This window comes from Dermacentor silvarum, chromosome 1 (genome assembly GCF_013339745.2).
Source record: "Dermacentor silvarum isolate Dsil-2018 chromosome 1, BIME_Dsil_1.4, whole genome shotgun sequence".
NCBI lineage: Eukaryota > Metazoa > Arthropoda > Arachnida > Ixodida > Ixodidae > Dermacentor > Dermacentor silvarum.
Genome location: NC_051154.1, coordinates 186,260,067 through 186,278,809, shown reverse-complemented (window position 1 = coordinate 186,278,809; position 18,743 = coordinate 186,260,067). Strand labels below are relative to the sequence as shown.

General features: G+C 46.4%; 1 protein-coding gene across 3 annotated transcripts in view; it reads right to left on the bottom strand.

Moving 5' to 3' along the window:
* Positions 1-18,743, bottom strand: part of LOC119436521 (kynurenine aminotransferase-like) — a 70,891-nt gene that overhangs the window by 40,622 nt on the left and 11,526 nt on the right. For all 3 annotated transcript variants that reach the window (XR_007464193.1, XM_037703386.2, XM_049658354.1), the window contains exons 2-6: positions 12,653-12,712; positions 11,031-11,089; positions 7,918-8,062; positions 1,743-1,892; positions 536-622 (exon numbers count right to left, since the gene is read on the bottom strand). Coding sequence is in view for 2 of the 3 variants with exons in the window: in XM_037703386.2 (XP_037559314.1) it covers positions 536-622; positions 1,743-1,892; positions 7,918-8,062; positions 11,031-11,089; positions 12,653-12,712 (501 nt within the window). In the remaining variant the exon portion in view is untranslated. The remainder of the gene's footprint in view (positions 1-535; positions 623-1,742; positions 1,893-7,917; positions 8,063-11,030; positions 11,090-12,652; positions 12,713-18,743) is intronic.

The following is an 18,743-nucleotide window of genomic DNA, read 5'->3' as shown; positions in this document are numbered from 1 at the left end:
AGGCAATGGAGGTAGTTGAGGCAAGGAATGGACGCGTCACCACGTGATCAAACATGGCAGCGCCCACGGGATCGCCGCGAAAAGGGTCAATAGAGGAGATGGCGTTTCGGCTGGCGCAGCGCAACCGGCCTAGCGTGACTGGCCGCAAACGACGCTGGCCCGCGCGCCGATAACGTCGGACTATAAACGGGCCTTATACGAAGCTACGACGCCATCGGTAAGCGGTGAAAAACGAGTAAATACGGTAAGCGATTCTTTTTCGTACTTTCGTGCCGAACCTGCATATAACGAAATCCTCTTTATCACACAGTTTTTCGGAAATTTGCCAATTTCATTATATCCAGGTTTCACTTAATGTGTATAGTCACCACATCAAATGTCCTGCTGCTAGCAATATTTATCCATTAAATTGCTATATTCGCGCTGAGAATGAACATCTAGCTTTAAATATATGTTTCGAACGCATGCGAAACACGAAAGTCGGATGCAACGTTATTGCAGATGATGTGGCAAAAGCGGACATCTTCCGTCTTACAGGGCGGAGGGAGACGAAGACTGGCACTCCTCCTGCCGACAATATCTGGTGCTCATAACAAGGGAAGAAGGGCTCGATGATGATCACCTGCATGAGGAATACAATGTTCGGTGAAGTTCCTTGAATGTAAAGGATACTGTTGGTTATGTTGCACGAAATGTGTTGATTGGCAGCAGTTGAGCGCTTAGTAAAAGGAGACACACAGACACCTTTTGGTCTTCGCCTTTACTAAGCGCTCAACTACTGCCATTCAAGAGGTAACAAAATCCCATTTCGCCACACTTGTATAAATGTGCACGGTTGAATATATTTATAATCCAAAAGTGTGCGAATTGTGAAATTTGGCAATTACATGGAATATTCACAAAATATCACATCGAACTGAATAAGCGTGACTTCTGAGACGTTAAGAGTTGGAGGCAAACGGGTAAAAAATGCTTTACGGGCTATCCCAGCTAGTAGCTTGAAAATTCGAAGCCTTCGATGCGAATGAGGTCAATTAAGTATATGTTGCAGCCAGTCGAAGAAGCCTCCAGTATTTTTATATTATCCCTAATTGTCCATTACTGTTAGCCAACAAATCATATTTGACGTTACGGTCACTTTAAATCCTAGGTGCTAGTACACATTCGAAAATGCCCTTGCATTTGTTTGCAGCGAACGGCCTATATACTACATAGTACTTTCCGTAGGTAATATGATGGCCGCGAATTTCAAAAGCAATCTCACGTGGACGGGCGTGTGTGTGCAACAGTAGTGTTGCTTTCCATGAGGTGGAGTGTTAAGGCACATCGCGAACAGATAACTATGCTTAACGATGACAAAAAAAGAAGGAAAAATCGCTTCAAGACTGCAGCATCACAAAGCGATGGTTAGCTTTGACTTAAACTTGAATAATTTGAGCAAGGCTTTCATACCTTCAAACACTTTCATACCTTTAGCTTGTAAAGATGACGATCAAGTTTAACGGTAAACGAATTTTCAGATTTGGAAACAGGGACCTTGGAGAAACACTTAATCAATTACATTCCGAGATTTGACGTGCCAAAACCACTAGCTGAATATGAGTCACGACGTAGGGGAGGGGGGGCGGGGGGCTCGGGATCAATTTTGACCAACTGCGGTCAAAACAAAAGCCAACCTAACGAAAAAAGAAAAGCCCACTTGAACAACAACAGCCCCGTGCCATAAGCAATTTCATACTAACCTCTTCCCCAGGGTTCACTAGACCAAGGAACGCTGTGTACAGTGCTTCTATAGCACCGACTGTCACCAGCACCTCATTTTCTGGGTCAATCTTTCGACCGATTAAGCGAGAGTACATCTGGGACAGGACATTGACTAGTGGCGGATGACCCTACAAGCAGCGAAATAAGCAAAATAAAATCAAGGTGAGTGAGGACGCACTTGCATAACAGCATGCAGAGAGGTCCTGAAGGCATTAACTCTAAACTGCTGCAAAAATTGTACCATAAAAGCATTCCACAGCTACCCTAGGCCATTCTATATAAAACTTCTTAAAGGGTGCCCATAGGCCTTGAATGCTGCGCTATTGCCAGTGAGGAGAGAGAGATAGAATTTATTGAGAAAAAGGCAGAGAAGTTGGTCAAAGCCTGTGTGCTTCAACTTACTACTCTGCAGTATAAAAGGGGAGCGGAAGAGGAATGGAGAATGATTATGACAAGAACCGTGATGCGACTATGTTGGCGGTTCCAAGACAGCAGCATTCTTTAAGCCTACCTCGTGTAAATGTCCTATTCCCCAAGTGCTAGCTCGTGTAAAAAATACAGTATGATCTGTACTGTTATTGCAGGACATCTTAGTTTTAGCTAAGCACACTAAATGAAGTCTTTCGAGAAGACGCCCACATTGAGGTTTCCAAGAGACCGTCGCTCCTGCGGGAATACTGGGTAGACCCAATATACCGTTTTCTGTTTTTGTTATAAGAGTTATAAAAAAGCTGTTACTCGTAGCGAAAAGGCGTTTTTGCTGAGGATATCCTAGAAGAGGTGGACATACTTTCCGGCTATAATGTTAGTTTCAGAAGTTAATTGAATATAAATTTGCTAAGTAACTTTTATTGCCTTCGGGACATGTTTAAATGACAGATTTATTGACTTAAATGATAAATTTGTTGAAATGACAAATTTGATAGCACCAACATTTTTTACCTTCAGAATTGCACCTAATTTAATATAATCATAGTCAAATTTCAATGCTAAATTTAGGCAATATTGAAACACAGCGCGCCGAGAGCTCAAAAAGGCGGCCCCGCTATCATATCACACGGAAACGCCCCGTGACATAGAGATGCAAGTGGTTGAAAAAAAAAAAAAAAAAAAAAAACGTGAAATTTCGAAAAAAAAAGTTTTTTTGCGTTTTTTTTTAACTAGGATAAAATTGAAAAAAAAACACGTGTAACGTCGCAGAATACAGAACCTGCAAGGGAATTTCATCAAAATAAGGAGTTTGGGAGTCTGCGAAGCACCTGGGCCGCGCCGCATTCTGAAACGTTCCACTTCGGCGAAATTTCTTTTTCGCTTTCAGGCGCGTGATGAATGGCTGTTTTAGCAAACTTGGATGAGCTGATTGGCTGGTTGAGCCCGACGTCATTCAATTTTGCTCAGCCAGCCAATCAGTGCGCGCCTGAAAGCGAAACATAAATTTCGCCGAAGTGGAACGTTTCAGAATACGGGCCCTATCCCTCCACCTGGTGGCAATGACTTTGCTTCAACCAACCCTTGAGCACCCTCGCCTGTGGCGTATTGCAGATTTTCCTTTCTTCTGCAGCATGTGAAGGAAACTGGTCCGAGTTTGTAAATGTGCACACCAAGCTACGCAACAGGCTCGCAAGGGATCGCGTGCGAAAACTTGTGCATGTGCACACGAACTTCAATGTCTGGAAGGCTTCGTCCGCTGCACAGCGAAGCGTTGGCGCGTCAAGCGGAAATTAATCGGACACAGATAAATACAGACTAATGTCGGTGTTGGAGCTTTGATGGGAAATAATTGCCTTCACGCGAAATCGTGCCTAGATTTTGAACCCGCAACTCTGCTGGGACTTTTGTGATGCAATGATGTGACAATTATATTCTTTTCAGTGTTAAATAAATAAATGTGTCGGGTTTTGCATAGCTCTGTGCGCAATCGTCTTTTTTTTTCAATTTTTCATATTTTTCTGAAAGAAAACATGAAAAAAAAACAATTTTTTTGCGCGCCCCTCAAAATTTCATGAAATTTTACATCTCTACCCGTGACAAAAAGCGCGACGCGGTTTGAAACTGAATGTCGCTGCCAGTCGCGGCAGGTACTGATACAGCGCGTTTTGCCTGGCAAACATCTACCGTGACGTGCCGTGTCAGCATTTACTGCGACACGCCAACATAACATGCCATCAACATACCTAATGTTTCGTGGAATTGTGATCCACCTGCGCTGAATCCTCCTTCTTCACTCGCAAGTGGCTTTTTTGGATATGTGCGCTGTATTTTCTCTAACACAATTGATAAAGCAACCAACTAGAATAGCAGAATCAACAGGTAACACTCTTGATCTCGTACTAGCAACACACCCTGAATACGTTTCTAACGTCGCCCACCAGCCCGGTATAAGCGACCACTCCATTCTGTCATTTCGCATTAACATATCACGCCCAAAATGCGAAAACAGAAAGAAAGTTATAAAAGATTACAAAAATGCAAACTTTAACTAATCAACGAGGAACTTTGCACTTTTCTTGACGGTTTTAATGAGCGCGCGGTACAATCAAATTGGTATTTATTTTTATCCAAGGTTGACAAATAAATATTGACAAATAAATACATACCTACTCGTACGGTAATTGCGAATGCTGATGCATCATGGTACAACCGCTACATAAAACGTTTGTCGAATAAGAAAAAAAAATGCGCATACCGTTCAGCAATACAGTCCACAGATGACGGCCGCTGGGCAGCCTACGAGCAAGTTACCGCCATGTACATTGCAGGCATAAAGAACGCTAAAGGTAATTTTCTAAAATCCTCACATCCGATCCAAAAAAGTTCTGGCACGGGTTTCATTGGAAATGATGAATAAACTTTCATTGGGGGGGGGGGGGGGGGGACCAAAATGTATTGGTAGTGCCCACAGGCACCAGACGGGGTGGTTCCCTATATTTACGGGACCCATATTGGAAAAGTGATAGCAGAGTTAGTTTCATTCATCCTGCAGGCAACCTTATACCTGATGCGCGTTGTGCCCGTGTGTTAAATAAAGTCTTTGTCCGCAACGTTTCTACAGCAACTCAAACAATGCTTCCTCGTGTTAAACCTTTCAATTTTACAGTCATGTCTCCCATTATATTTGACTACAATGGTGTGGTCAAAGCTATAAATAATTTAAAAGCATCCTGTTCACCTGGGTGCGATTCCATTGATCCTAGGTTTCTTATAAATACAGTCTGCTACTCATCAATTTTATTAACAAAATTTTTTCAACCGTCCTTCGAGAACAGTTCCCTTCCCACTGACTGGACGATCGGGAGGGTTGTTCCACTCCATAAGTCTGGTAACAAACACTCACCTCTAAATTATCGCCCCATTTCTCTACCTAGCATTCCATATAAAATCTTCGAGCGTATTCTACATTCAAATCTTGTTTTTTTTTCTTGAAACGAATTCATTTTTTTGCCTTCACAACACGGTTTCCGCAAGGCTTTCTGATGTGGCCCTCAACTCGTATGTTTCAGTCACCGTCTTCATGCTATCCTCAATCGTTCTTCTTTCGCCGACTGTATATTTTTAGACTTTTCAAAAGCCTTCGATAAAGTATGCCATAATCTCCTTTTGTGTAAGTTGCAGTTACTAAATTTGGATTCCAAACTGCTTGCATGGCTGGAATGTTTTTTACTAAATCGTTCCCAGTTCGTCTCTGTAACTGTGACTTTCCTCCGAGTCCTGTTTCCTCGCGTATACCACAAGGATCGGTACTTGGCCGCTTTCTAATCTACATTAACGACTTACCTTCATGCGCTTCTTCCAACATCAACTTGTTTTGCAGATGACTGACTAATATTTCGAGAAATAACTAGTCCTAACGATACTGCTATTCTACAGTCTGATCTTGATGCTGTGTCCGCTTGGTGTGACACCTGGTACGTGGAATTAAACACTAAAAAATGCAAAGTTATTCGTGTAACTCGATCTACCAATACAGCGGTTTCATATCATCTTGACAACTTTCCTTTGGAAGTAGTATCGCCATATAGATATATTGGCGTCACTATATCCTGAAAACTAACCTGGAATGATCACATGAAATCCACAATCTCCAGCGCCAACAAAACACTTGCATTTCTTCACCGGAATTTCTTACGCACTCCTAAGTCTCTTAAACTTTTACTTTATAAAACAGTAATTTGTTCGAAGGTTGATTATGCCACCTCTGTTTGGGACCTTTTACATGACAATCTAATCTACTCACTCCAAATGGTTCAAAATAACTCCGAACCTTTTATTATGTCTAATTATGCTCGAACCGCAAGAGTGACTAATATGAAATCGAGCCTTGAACTACCATCACAAGCATCTCGCCATAAGATTTATGGCTTGTGTCTTTTTCACCGCATATTTCACCATCGTTCACCACACGATGATTTCATCTTTCTTCCCCAGTATGTGTCATTGTGGCATTGATCATCGACATAAAGTTCCCGTCCTTTTTTTGCTGGACTTCTTCTTTCTAGTATTCATTTTTCCACAGGACTTGTGAGGAGTGGAACCATATTCCTAACGTCACTGTAGACATTACAGAGCATCAACGTTTCAAAAATGTTTTCACTAACAGTTACCAAATAGTTTCTTACTTGTTCCTTGTTTCTTCTTGTTTGCATGTGCTTCTCTGTATCATCTTCTTGTGAGTTTACATTGTTTTATAGTTTGATGACTTGTATTGATGATTTGATTTATGATTACAGTATTGTATTTGTGTAGTATTGGCACATTATATAACTTCATGAATTCATGTTTCTTTTCACACAAATGTTTTTCCACTTCCCCCTGTAATGCTTCGGCCCTGAGGGTGCAATAAATAAATAAATAAATAAATAAATAAATAAATAAATAAATAAATAAATAAATAAATACAAACTTCGTCACACATCGTTACTAGGCGTTTTCGCCTCACGTAGAAGCGGGGTATGCTCGGTTTCGATATTGCCTGGATTGAGCGTTAAAATTCGATGATGAATATCTCCAATTAAGTGCAATTTTTAGTATAACTAATGGGGAGCATTAAAATGGGACTGTCTCCAAATTTGCCATTTAAAAATGCCGGTTATTTAACAAATTTATGTTATTATTCTTTTAAAACTTAATTATTCTCTGCAAAGTATGTCCGCCTCACCTAAATACTGCTCTGCAATGACGCCACATCTCATAGTTTTCTTATTAAAAATCTATTCAGTCTTAAAAAAGGCCCTTATGCGCTAGCACCTCGTGTACGCTGCAGCGGTCGCAGTCTGGGCTTCTCGCACGACCGATGAGGTACTATACCGCTGAATAATTATCAGACCAAGTCATGTTCTGGGCGCCAAACTTCTGTCATTAAACTTTAGAAGCTTGGGCTAGTATGTCTGGTGCCTTTCTTCACTTGTGTCCACCTTTTTCTGCGCTTGTGTCACGGCGCTTGAGTTTCGGTAACATACGAAACCCGAGTTCGGTCTCAAAGTTATGGGCGAGCCCGTGGTGACGTTCTAGCTGAGCCCAGTGATGAGATGTGAAGATGTAGTATATGTAGCAGATAATCAAGAAGGGAGTCTTTATCTGGTCTAACAAAAGCATCGCGCACTACGCTGCCATCATGCAAGGAAACTCTTGTCTTGGTATTCGCAAGTTCATTGCCTTCCTGACCGCAGTGCTCAGGTAGCCACTGCCCTTCTGTCTCGTGATTCGAAGTTTACAATTTTGTAGCCTATCGATGAAGGCAGTCTGTTCGCAATATTTGTCGTTTTAACTGGGACCTTTACATTCACAAAAGAGGTTGACCGCTGTGCACTAGTTTCACATTTATTCTACCTCAAGAACAATATAAATGACGTTGTGCTGCGCCACGTATCTTGCCGAAACAGCCACAGGTCATCACTGAATTCCAGGACGATAAATAATACACGAGGCATTCTTTTACGCTACCATCAGTCACATCCCCCCCCCCCCACCCCCCACCCCACTCTAACCTTGTACTTATATGCTTACTCTGTAGTAAGTAAATTACATACTTTTTGACAACTCTGTGAAGAAGAGTCGTCGTAACTACCGATCTTATTTGTTCCCACACCTTTAGCTTGAAAGAGGATATCCCGTTTGAAATCCAGCCTTGGTAAAGTCAACAGAATAGTTGCTTACGTATCCTCGAGTGTACTGATGCAAGCTATTACAGGTGATGGCGTCCTGGAGTGCATCGAGAAGGAAGTCCGGTGGTGGGTAGTCAGGAAACCCGTGAGCCAGGTTGACAACATCGCTTTGCTCGCCAGGAGGTGCAAACTGAATCCTGGCGGGCGTGATTATGTAGGAAAACATGACTTCATACATCGTCTCCCACTTTTACTTTTAAGCCTGCATTTTCTCTTACTGTTAATCTAAGAAAAAACAAAGGGTTCAAACTGCGCACATACTACACCGCACAAACTACACCATACTACACCGCACTAACGAAAGCGAGGCAGGAAAGGCGTGTCGAAATAATTTAGATAGAAAGTGAAGCACTTTGCCTTTCAGGGTCGTTGAAGCAGAAGAAAATTAAGATTAAATTCTGTCCTAATTTTCTGTTAATCAACAACTTTTGTTTCCCTGGAATAGACTGCTGCCTATCTTGAAGAATTATTTATGAATTTACGTTGTCACATGTATGCGGGAACACAATTTTCACCTTTACAGGGCTGGCGTAGCGCCCTCTCCCTTTCAAGCATGCGCTCTCTCATGTGATGCCAAAATGTTAGATAGTTTGTCTATGTCCTGTCGCAACCTCTCTTCTGCAAGAAAATTATGATTTGGCGCTGATTTGACCCTTCCTATTGTTTTTTTTTTCTTCTGGAGCCTAAGGTGATGGTGGTGGTGGATGTTGTTGCTGCAGCCAGTGTTACTCTCGCAGTCAGTGCCGGAAAAGCTCTGCCTGGGCGCCGCTGTCCAAAACACAACGCGCGCATCCACTCGTCCATTAGTTTTCCTTCGCGTAAAAATTCAAGCTGACGAGACACCTCCTTTCGCACTCTGCATGGTACTTCCGGCAAGACATGACCTTGCACACACACATGAGGAAATTCTCTTGCTACTCTACACTTGATTAATTAATCTGTTCTCCTTAGCATTAAAACGCCGACAATATCATATGAATTGCTTCGGATTACTCACTGTACCTCGGACACAACATGAGGGTACGCGCACTGCTTTTTAGATTTTCTTTTTGATTCAAGGGGGTTGCCTTGAGTTATTAATTTCGCTTCACTTCGTTTTGGTGTTTGTTACGCTATCCCTCGCTTTCTTGTTTTCTTGATTTCTCCATTTATTCAAGACAATTTACAGCAGGAAATTCTCTTGCGCGACATGACAGAAGGCATACAATGCCTGACAAAGCCCTACCACCTATACAGGAGCATCGGAGTAAAGCAGACTTAAGCGAAACATGACAAACTTCCAGAAATATATTTAAGAAAACTGAGTTATAAGCAGGTTACACTGAGTTTTCCAGAACGAATTTTGCACAGTTTCTGTTTTTACCTTCTGTTTTGTACTAGCTTACGTTTACACCACCTTATTAGGGCGAAAGCTCTACTACTCCATGTCTCGCAAGGTCATTTATCGCGTCGCAATGACCTTGAGCCACCGGAGCGCGAGCCGCCGAAGCGCAAATGTGGCAGGTGTGACGTCACGCCACGTGATTCGCTGCGGAGAGGCGTCGCAGCCGCGCTCGCTCGGTGCCTCGCCGCTGCGGTACCACGTGACTAGGCGAGGGTTTAACGGCTGCTTCGAAGGCGCTCGGTCGCTCAGTCTCGCCCATGGAGAAAGAATACAGGAGGCGCAACTCGGCTCCTTCCCGCGTCGTCATAATGTCACACAGGAGCACAGGACGTACCATGCGGCGGTGGACGTCGTGACAGCGCCCCCTACAGAACCCCGGACGCATAACGTATGGTCACGTGATGGTTTGTCGAAGCGATGCAGCGGATCCGTGGCGCGGCGAGCGCGCTCTTGCAACGCCTCCGTTGGCTCTTGTCGTCTGCTCGCACGCGACGGCTTGATGCCAGTGCGCCGCCTTGGCTACTATCGCAGATCGTCTGATCTTTCAAGTTTCTTGGTCTTATTGCCACATAAATAGTATGTGATCCTAAATAATAATCTATAAAAAATATCCTGCTAACACGGTCTACAGGTCTTCTATCCCCGGATTGCAAACCGCGCTGGAGCAAAACGTTTTGGGCGGTATCCGACAGTAGCAGACGACGCCGGGCGCCGTCGGAGACCGCGGCTACCGCGGCCACGCGCGCGCCGCTGCGACCGCGAAGGAAGTAGTTCCTTCCGTCGCCGCAAGGGGCGCTGCGCCGACGTTCACCAGCAACAGATTAGAGTACTGGTGGAAAAAAAGCAGGGAAAAGATGGATACGACCTGATCTCCTAAAATCATAGGCAGCGGTACAAGAAAAATTTTTGAAAAAGGTATACAAAAAATGCGAGATAAAGAACATGTGTAGTGTGCCTGATTGGGTCGGGCGGGCTGGGTGACTGTTTGTCGCCGCCCCGTTTCGAAGGGGATGCCAATAGATCATCATCATCATCATCACCACCAGCGCGTCTCCTCCTCTACCAGCGTGACATTATCACGACCAGTGCTCGCGCTGGCCCCGGCCCCGAGTTTCGCCTCCTGTTATTCTTTCTCCGTGGTCTCGCCATGGATGGCGCAACGCCTGGCACGCCGGCTGGGCCGGTATTTTGTAGCGATACCTTATGCTTTATTCTATACTAGTCTTATCATCCACCACTCACGGCCGGCTGATCCCGTTGATAACGTGAGCGGACCGTTGCTCTGACCACTGACCAAGTGCGATAAGCGCGAAAAGGCATTAGCATCGGAAAGGCATCGCTACAAAATACCGGCCCTGGGCAGTGTCTGTGTGCACTTCAGCGCAAGCGACAGGCTGAATCCAATCATCCAGTAGATATAGCTGGACGTCAGGCTGCGAAATCTCAAGCAAAGGCAAAGTTGGCTGCTGAAACACTGGAGCGCAAAGCGAGGTCATATTAGCGCGTTATAGAGAAGCTTACCAAGTCACGGAAGCGTGCATTAATGAAACACTGTGTGCATAGTCTTTGCAAAACCAAGCCAAACAGACTTTTCGCTCATGACAACTAGGTTTACAAGAGTTAAACCCCTTTATTTTTTGCTGATGTATCGGCCACAGTGAGTGTATGTGCCAATTCCCACTATAGGATAACAACAACAAAAACAAGCTGTAGTAGCTTACCCCGTAGGCTCTTGCATGACCTGTACTCGCTTCGCCATTTGCACGTTCAGGATTTTGTCCTAATAAAAAAAAAGCAGAAGGGAACAGCGAAAAATATTGAAACCATGCGCCCGTGCCATAGCATGCCGCTTCAGTAGAACGAGCATGTAGAAAGAGTAAGTATTAGTTGCTGTATTGAAAGCGCCGCATGCGAGTGAGATCAGGTCTTCCATAAGGACGTTCACTTCAGGCTCGGCCGACGGGAAGGCGTAAGCAGTCAGACCACCCATCAGCGTGAGCTAGAGCGTGACAGCTGCGCTCTTCTGCAGTTCAGTTTAAATTTCTGGGTGAAATTGACCGGAATTTATTACGCTATAGAAATTAGCAACGTCACCGTTGTGTATGTTCGGGAACCATTTATGAACACCTCGGATGGGGGGCTTCAATTGAGCCTCGTATATACAACCAATCGTCTGACTTCTTCAGGTAATTTGTGTTTTAGTCTAATTTGCATAATCTTACAACACTAAATACTACCTCGAGTCACTTTCGGATGCATAACTTTATCGTAAAAGCAATCTCGAGAAAATAGGTCCATGATCACCTCCTCCCTACCTGTACGGAATTTTCAATGCATTTTCAGAAACACCCAGTTCTAAAGCGCCTATGGTCGGCTCTGACATGCGAAGAGAGGCAATGAATACATAATAGCATGGTTTTTTTCCATGGACGTTTGAAGCTGAAAATTAATTCGGTAATGTAAACGGCTAATCTGCAGCTAAAAGTTATCAGGCCTTAACTGACGACATAATTCCCAATAGGATCTGGCGAAGAACATACATGCAATTGATCGTTTTAATTTCTTATAATGAGTGAGCTTGAAGGCAAGATGGTTTTTCTAACGCGTGTTTTCCACATGCGCGATGCAACACACGGCTATGCCTGAGGTTTCCTTGCTGTTTCTCGTCTGAGTAGTTTTCGTGTTGTAGCCATGGAGTTAGTTACTCTATAGGTGTAACTAAATAAACGCATTTAAACTCGCACAGTTCACCATTTTTGCGTAGAACAAATGCACTACGCTACACATAGCTATTAATAAGGCCTGGTTGAAACAAGTTTGTAGTTGCACTCACGGAAGGATGGTATATGCTATGCTGCGGTCTCCAGTACAGCAATGATGTCGGTGTAACAACGAGAAAGTTTCAGCTGTTCAAGCTCCGTGCAAGCATATCCGGCTTTCTACGCCACGTACTGCGGTTGATTTTAGCTGCGTAGGTGAGCTGTCTCGGCGAGAACGCTGAGTTATAAGCAAAAACGCGCATATATAGACCGACGTGGCTTGAGCGCGCGCGCACGCAAGCTGCGTCTCGTTGGTGAGAACAACGCCTATAGTTCGACGCACTGGTGCAGCCACCGTAACAGCAGCTGCAAACGCGCTCCCACGTGCCCGGCGTCGAGATGGTTCTACTTGCATGCGCGCGTTGGTCGCGCTACAGTGTACTAGAAGGCTTTGTAGTGAGCTCAGAGGAGGGCGCGGGCTGGTGTGTTGCATGTTGCCGCCGAGAGGGGCCGCGGCAAGGCGTCATTCCTTAAAGTTCCTATATAGGGACTTTATTATTCCTTAGAGTTGCTGTATATACTACCAAAAACTCCATTCCTCCTGAAGCTTCGCTCCGGTACTCCGGTAGGAACTTGAAGTTGTGCTGAAAGAAATGAAAAAAAAAAAAAAACTCCATGTCAACTCTTCGATCAGCGCTGGAGTTTCCGTGAGTGTTTCCGGGAAGAGAAGCATTCAAGTTAGGTTACAAGATTTGAGGACTGGACACGTTTAATATAATCGGGGTGGCTCAGTCAGCTAAGGCGTTGCGCGACTGAGCACGAGGTCGCGGGATCGAATCCCGGCCCCGGCGGCCGCATTTCGATGGAGGCGAAATGCAAAAACGCCCGTGTGCTTGCGTTGTAGTGCACGTTAAAGAACCCCAGGTGGTCAAAATTAATCCAGAGCCCTCCACTACGGCGTGCCTCATAATCAGAACTGGTTTTGGCACGTAAAACCCCAAAAAGAAGAATAATTAATAATAATATCTGGGGTTTAACGTCCCAAAACAACGATCTGATTATGCGGCACACCGTAGTGGAGGGCTCCGGAAAATTAGACCACTGGGGGTTCTTTAATGTGCACCTAATTCTAAGTACACGGGCCTCAACATTTTCGGCTCCATCGAAAATGCAGCTGCCGCGATTTGATCCTGCGACCTTCGGATCAGCAGTCGAGCGCTATAACCACTAGACCACCGTGGCGGGGCCTGGACGCGTTTGGTGAATATTCAAGATTTTAAGTGTTCTTAAATAGTTTGTAATGCATGAGATTGCATTTGTAGCGCGATTTGTTGTTTGTTCCCGTTGTTGTAAACACCATGCAAGATATTTATTTATCAAAATTTATTTTCACCAACAAACATTTTTCATCGTTATTGCTGGACTGACGCTTATAACCCCCCTCCCCGAAAAAAAAATTGTCGGGATACGATGAGAAAAACACCGGCCAATAGACAGTTTTAGTTTAGCGTGGATACCGTAATAGCGGGCTTAGCGGAATAGCGGGATCGAAATGCGCATGCGCAGAACGCGAAACGACCCATACCATTTACCGTACGCACGCTATTTCTCAGATTTAACGTTACCGTGTTTGCGTGGTGGGTGGGTAAACTTTATTGATTCACGAGAGAATCATGTGAGGGGGGGGGGGGGAGAAAGGGAAGCAGGACGACGATGGGCCCTCAGGCCGCTCTAGATGGCCGGGCACATTTGTGCTTCGGCGACCCCTCTGGCCCAGCCCACTGTCCGAAGCTGTAAGTCCGGTTGCGAGCTGCGCAGAGCAGCCTCCCATCGCTCCTGGTGTTCTGACCCTCGCCACGGGGGCTTGGGCTTGTTCGGGCAATTTAGAAAGATGTGGGCAAAGTCAGCTCTGGTGCTAGGACACAAGTGGCAGTGAGGAGAGGTTTCCCCGTGTGTAATAATCGACAGAAGGAAAGGGGTCGTAACTGTGGCCGTTTGAAGTCTTCGCCACAAAGCCTGGTCACTTCTGGGAAGAGATTTATGCGGCGGGGGGTAGATTAGGCGGGAATTTCTGTAGAACAGGGTGAGGTCATGGTAGCTGAGGAGTCGATCTCTTGCACTGCGAGACGAAGGCGGGTCGCTCTCAGCCCGGTTGACGAGTGCTCGGGCCTGGGTGTGAGCGGCCATGTTGCCTGGGTGTTCGCTGTGTGCAGGGACGCAAAGGAGGGTGATAAGGCAATTAGGAGGGGGATTTGATTCGAGTATTTTAGCAGCCGGGGAGTGGATTTTGCGATTGGCATAATTACTGATTGCGGTTTTTGAATCTGAGAAAATATACGTAGCGGAGGAGTGAGCAATTGCTAAGGCAATTGCTGCCTCTTCCGCTTCTAGGGATTCTGTCAAATTTGGAATCGACGCACAGACAATGGGGTTTTGGAATCCGTCTACAACGGCTAATGCGAAAGCTGGCCGGTCTGAATATTCAGCCGCGTCTACATAGACTGCCTGTGAATGAGGAGGGTAGCTCTTCTGCAGAGCCTTGGCTCTAGCTTCCCGTCTTGCTCGATTATGTTCCGGGTGGGTGTTTTTGGGAAGTGGCATAATGCAGAGGTTATTGCTAACAGCAGTGTGAGGAGAGCGCGTGGCCGTGGTATGACCGGGTAGGTTGATTCCGAGTCGGTGCAGAAGTATTTGACCAGTTTGTGTATGTGACAACCTTTGATATTGACCTATGAGGTGCGCTTCTACGAGCTCTCCCAGGGTGTTGTGCACCCCCAGTTGAAGGAGTTTCTCTGTGGGCGTTGATTTAGGGAGATGAAGAGCAGTTTTATAGGCAGTGCGGATGAGTCTGTTGAGTTGCTCGGTCTCCGTGGGTGTGAGGTAGAGGTAAGGGATGGAGTAGGTGATTCTGCAAAGGCAAAAGGCCTGAACGAGGCGACGTGTGTCTGCTTCTCGCATGCCGCGATGACGATTGGAGATGCGCTTAATTAGTGAAGCTGTATTGAGAATCGCAGTGCGGATTAATTTTATGGTTTCAGCGTTGGAGCCATTGTCTGAAATATTGAGACCCAAGATTTTGATTTTATTAACCCTCCGGATGGGAGTGTCATGTAGCGTGACTTGAATGTTAGAGATATCCTGTTTTTTTAGGTTCACCACTAGGAGTTCTGATTTAGCCGCCGAGCAGCTTAGACCGATGCAATTGGCGTGCTTAACAACAGTGCCAACGGCCAACTGTAGTTTTGATTCGATTTCGCCATGGTTGCCAGAATTGACCCAGATGGTGATGTCATCCGCGTACAAGGAGTGATTGACAGAAGGAATTTTGGCAAGTTCTCGCGCTAACGGGATAAGAGTAATGTTGAAAAGAAACGGGGAAAGAACTGCTCCCTGGGGCGTGCCTTTGCTTCCGAGCGTGAAAGAGTTGGTTTTGAATGTGCCTAATTGTAGGCAGACAGACCTGTTACTGAGAAAGGCAGCAACATACCGGTGCGTGCGAGAGCCCACGTTAAGGTCACTCAGAGATTGTAAAATGGCGAAGTGAGCAACATTATCAAATGCCTTGGTCAGGTCCAATGCAAGGATGGCTCTGGTAATGTGTGGGAAAACGGGATTGAGCACGTCCTCCTTAAGCTGTAACATGACATCTTGAGTTGAGAGTCCCGCTCGGAAGCCAAGCATGGTGGCGGGAAAGAGTTGTTCTTTCTCCATGTAACGGTTAAGGCGACTTAGGATCACATGCTCCATCAGTTTTCCGATGCATGAGGTAAGAGAGATTGGTCGCATATTCTTAAGGTCTAAGGGCTTGTTATTTTTCGTGATGTAAGTCACCTTAGCTGATTTCCATTCCTGGGGCAGCGTGCCCTGCTCCCATTGCTGATTCATGTAAATGGTGAGAGCGGCCAATGATTTGTTGTCTAAATTTCGGAGTGCTTTGTTAGTGATTCCATCTAGTCCTGGTGCGGATGTGGTGCGAAGTTTGCTTAGTGCGGCCCATACCTCCGCCTCTGTGATGGGGGCGTCCAAGTCTGAATTGGGGGCTCCTGTATAGGTCGGTGTTGATTCCTGCTTTAGATCGGGGAAGTATGTGGCTTTAAGAGCAGCTTCAAGGTCTAGCCCTTGTTTCGCTACCTCGAACAGGAGTTTGGTGATTTGCTTATTATTTTCCGAGCGCGAGGAGCACGGGTCTAACATATGGCGAAGGAGGGACCACGAGTTCTTCCTACATAGAGTGCCGTCAAGTCGGTTGCATATCTGAGTCCATTGCTGCGACGAAAGCTCGGCCGCGTGTTCGGTGACGAGCTGTAGCGTTTGCGCCATTTTCCGTTTTAATTTGCGATTATGTTTTTGCCTGAGCCATCGTTTCTCCATATTCTGATAGGCCTCCCATAGGTGGAGTAGCCTACTGTCTACTGGATCGCGGATATGTTCTACCGGGGCCACTTTTTCGCTAAGAGCTACGTCCCGTTGGAGCTTAGAAGCCCATTCTTCGTAATTCTGAATTTCTGCTGCCGGTTTTTTGAGTCGGATTTCGCGGAACTTGTCCCAGTCGACAATAGGTTTGAGGTGGAACTTTGGGCGTAAACTGGCACACGGTAACGTAATTGTTAGAATATAATGATCGCTGCCGAGGTTGACTCCTGTGTGCGTCCAGTTAGCTTGTCGAACGTTTTTAGTAAACGTAAGGCCTGGGGTGGTATTTCTGCTCACACTGTTGCCAATGCGTGTGGCTAACGTGCAATCAGTGACTAGGGTGCACCTATTTCGCTGAATGTATTGAAAGAGGCTGGTGCCCTTGCGAGTGTTTCTCCTGTATCCCCAGTCTGCGTGCGGGGCATTAAAATCACCCGTTACCAATATAGGAGCGGAACTTGCTATTTCGATGGCTCTATCAATTGCTTGGAATACGGCAGTGAGGTCATCTCTAGGATGAGAATAGATATTTAAAATATGTGGCTTGTCCTGTACGACGCGGGAGGAGCTCGAGGAGAATGCAATCGGAGTAAAGGTCGGAGAGGTCGTGAGCTATAAAAGAGATATTCCTCTGGATATATGTGGTGGCCCACGGGGAAGTAGGATGGGAGTGTACAGCCTGATAGCCGAGGAGTTTGCATGCTTTTAAAGGCTCCTGTACGGAGATGACGTCAGGGGCGGGTGTAGACTGCTTTATGTAAAGTGAGAGATTGTCTCTCTTCTTTTTTAATCCACGGCAGTTCCATTGCCATATGCAAAGCGAAGAGGGGGAGGATGCGGCAAGGGTGTAGGAGGGGGTTATGGTTGCGAAAGCGCTTGAGAGGGCGGGGATTGTGGCAGAGCTTCCAAGGGGGGGAGCCGAGCAACTAGCATATCGAGAATGTTCTCAATCTTATTAAAGCGTTCTGCGATTTGAGTGAAGCCTAGGTCAACCTTTTGTTTCAGTTCCCTGTGTTCTTTACGGATTTTTTGACTCGTGCATTTGGGGTCCTCATCCGAGGATTCGGGCGGTTGCGTTCTTTTCTTTTTTGCGGGTTGGGGAGTGGAATCTGTGGGATCGGTCTCTGATTGGGCTGCCATATCAGACTCCGAAGTGGAGGTGGAGATAGGTAGGGACGGACAGGGCGTTGGGGGGGGGGGGGGGGGGGAGCTGTGAGTGTACTTAAACGTTCCAGCACCAGAGCCAACTGTTGCTTTAACTCCTGATTCTCTCTAGTTAGACGTTCGATAGTCTCTTGAGTTTTAGAATTTTCTCTAGATTCGGAGTGTGCTCTACTGGAGCGGAAGGCTTGCTCTGCCCAGCTCACCTTTCCGGATTGGCTCCCGGGGTCCCGGCTCCAGGATTCACTTCGTCCAGGACTTTTGCTTCCGCCGCCACGGTTTCTGTCTTCGATTCTGGGGAAGGACTCCTTATCGAGCTGAAACTCGTGCTGCTGCTGCTTCTGCTGTTGCTGTGTCTGTCGTGGACGAGAGGGACGACTGTTACCACGTTGGAAGCGTTTCTTACATGCCCTGTCGCCCGTCATGTGGGCGTCCCCACAGACGACGCACTCCGGAGTGCAGGGGTGGTCCGCCGGGTGCTTCAGACCACAGCCTGGGCAGGTGAGGCGATTCGGCAGAGGACATACATCGCGCCTGTGGCCGACTTGTCTGCAGTTTACGCAGGCCTCCACTTTCGGGCGGAAGTTGAAGACGGCGTAAAGGATGCCAAACATTTTCACCGAGGGTGGAAGCTCCTCGGCCATGAAGTGAATGAGCACACAGCGGGAGGTACGCCCCATGTCTCTGGCCTGCACAATTGGTAGGAGGGGATTCGCCCTACGTAATTCTTGGAGCAAGTCCTGCGGCGACTCGCCGCTCCAGGCACGGTAGATAATTCCTGGTCGTGCCCCGTCCGGCGGAGCTATGTATGCATGGAATGCCAGTTTGTTGCCGCGTAGCGTGAGGTCTCTGATTTTGGCGTAGTTGGCAACCCGGTCTGCGCAGGAAGTAGACACCGTGAAGATATTCTTGGGCAGGTTGGTGCACATGAGGTCCTCCTCGGCAACCGCAGAGTGCAGCCCGCTATTGGCGAGTACAGCCGCCCGTAACTCTCCGTCGTTGTATTGGGCCAGATTGACGCCCGCACTTGGACGAAAGACGATCTTGAAGTCATCGACTGGCAACCGTGGCAGTGGTCTTATGCGAAGACGCGCCGCAGCA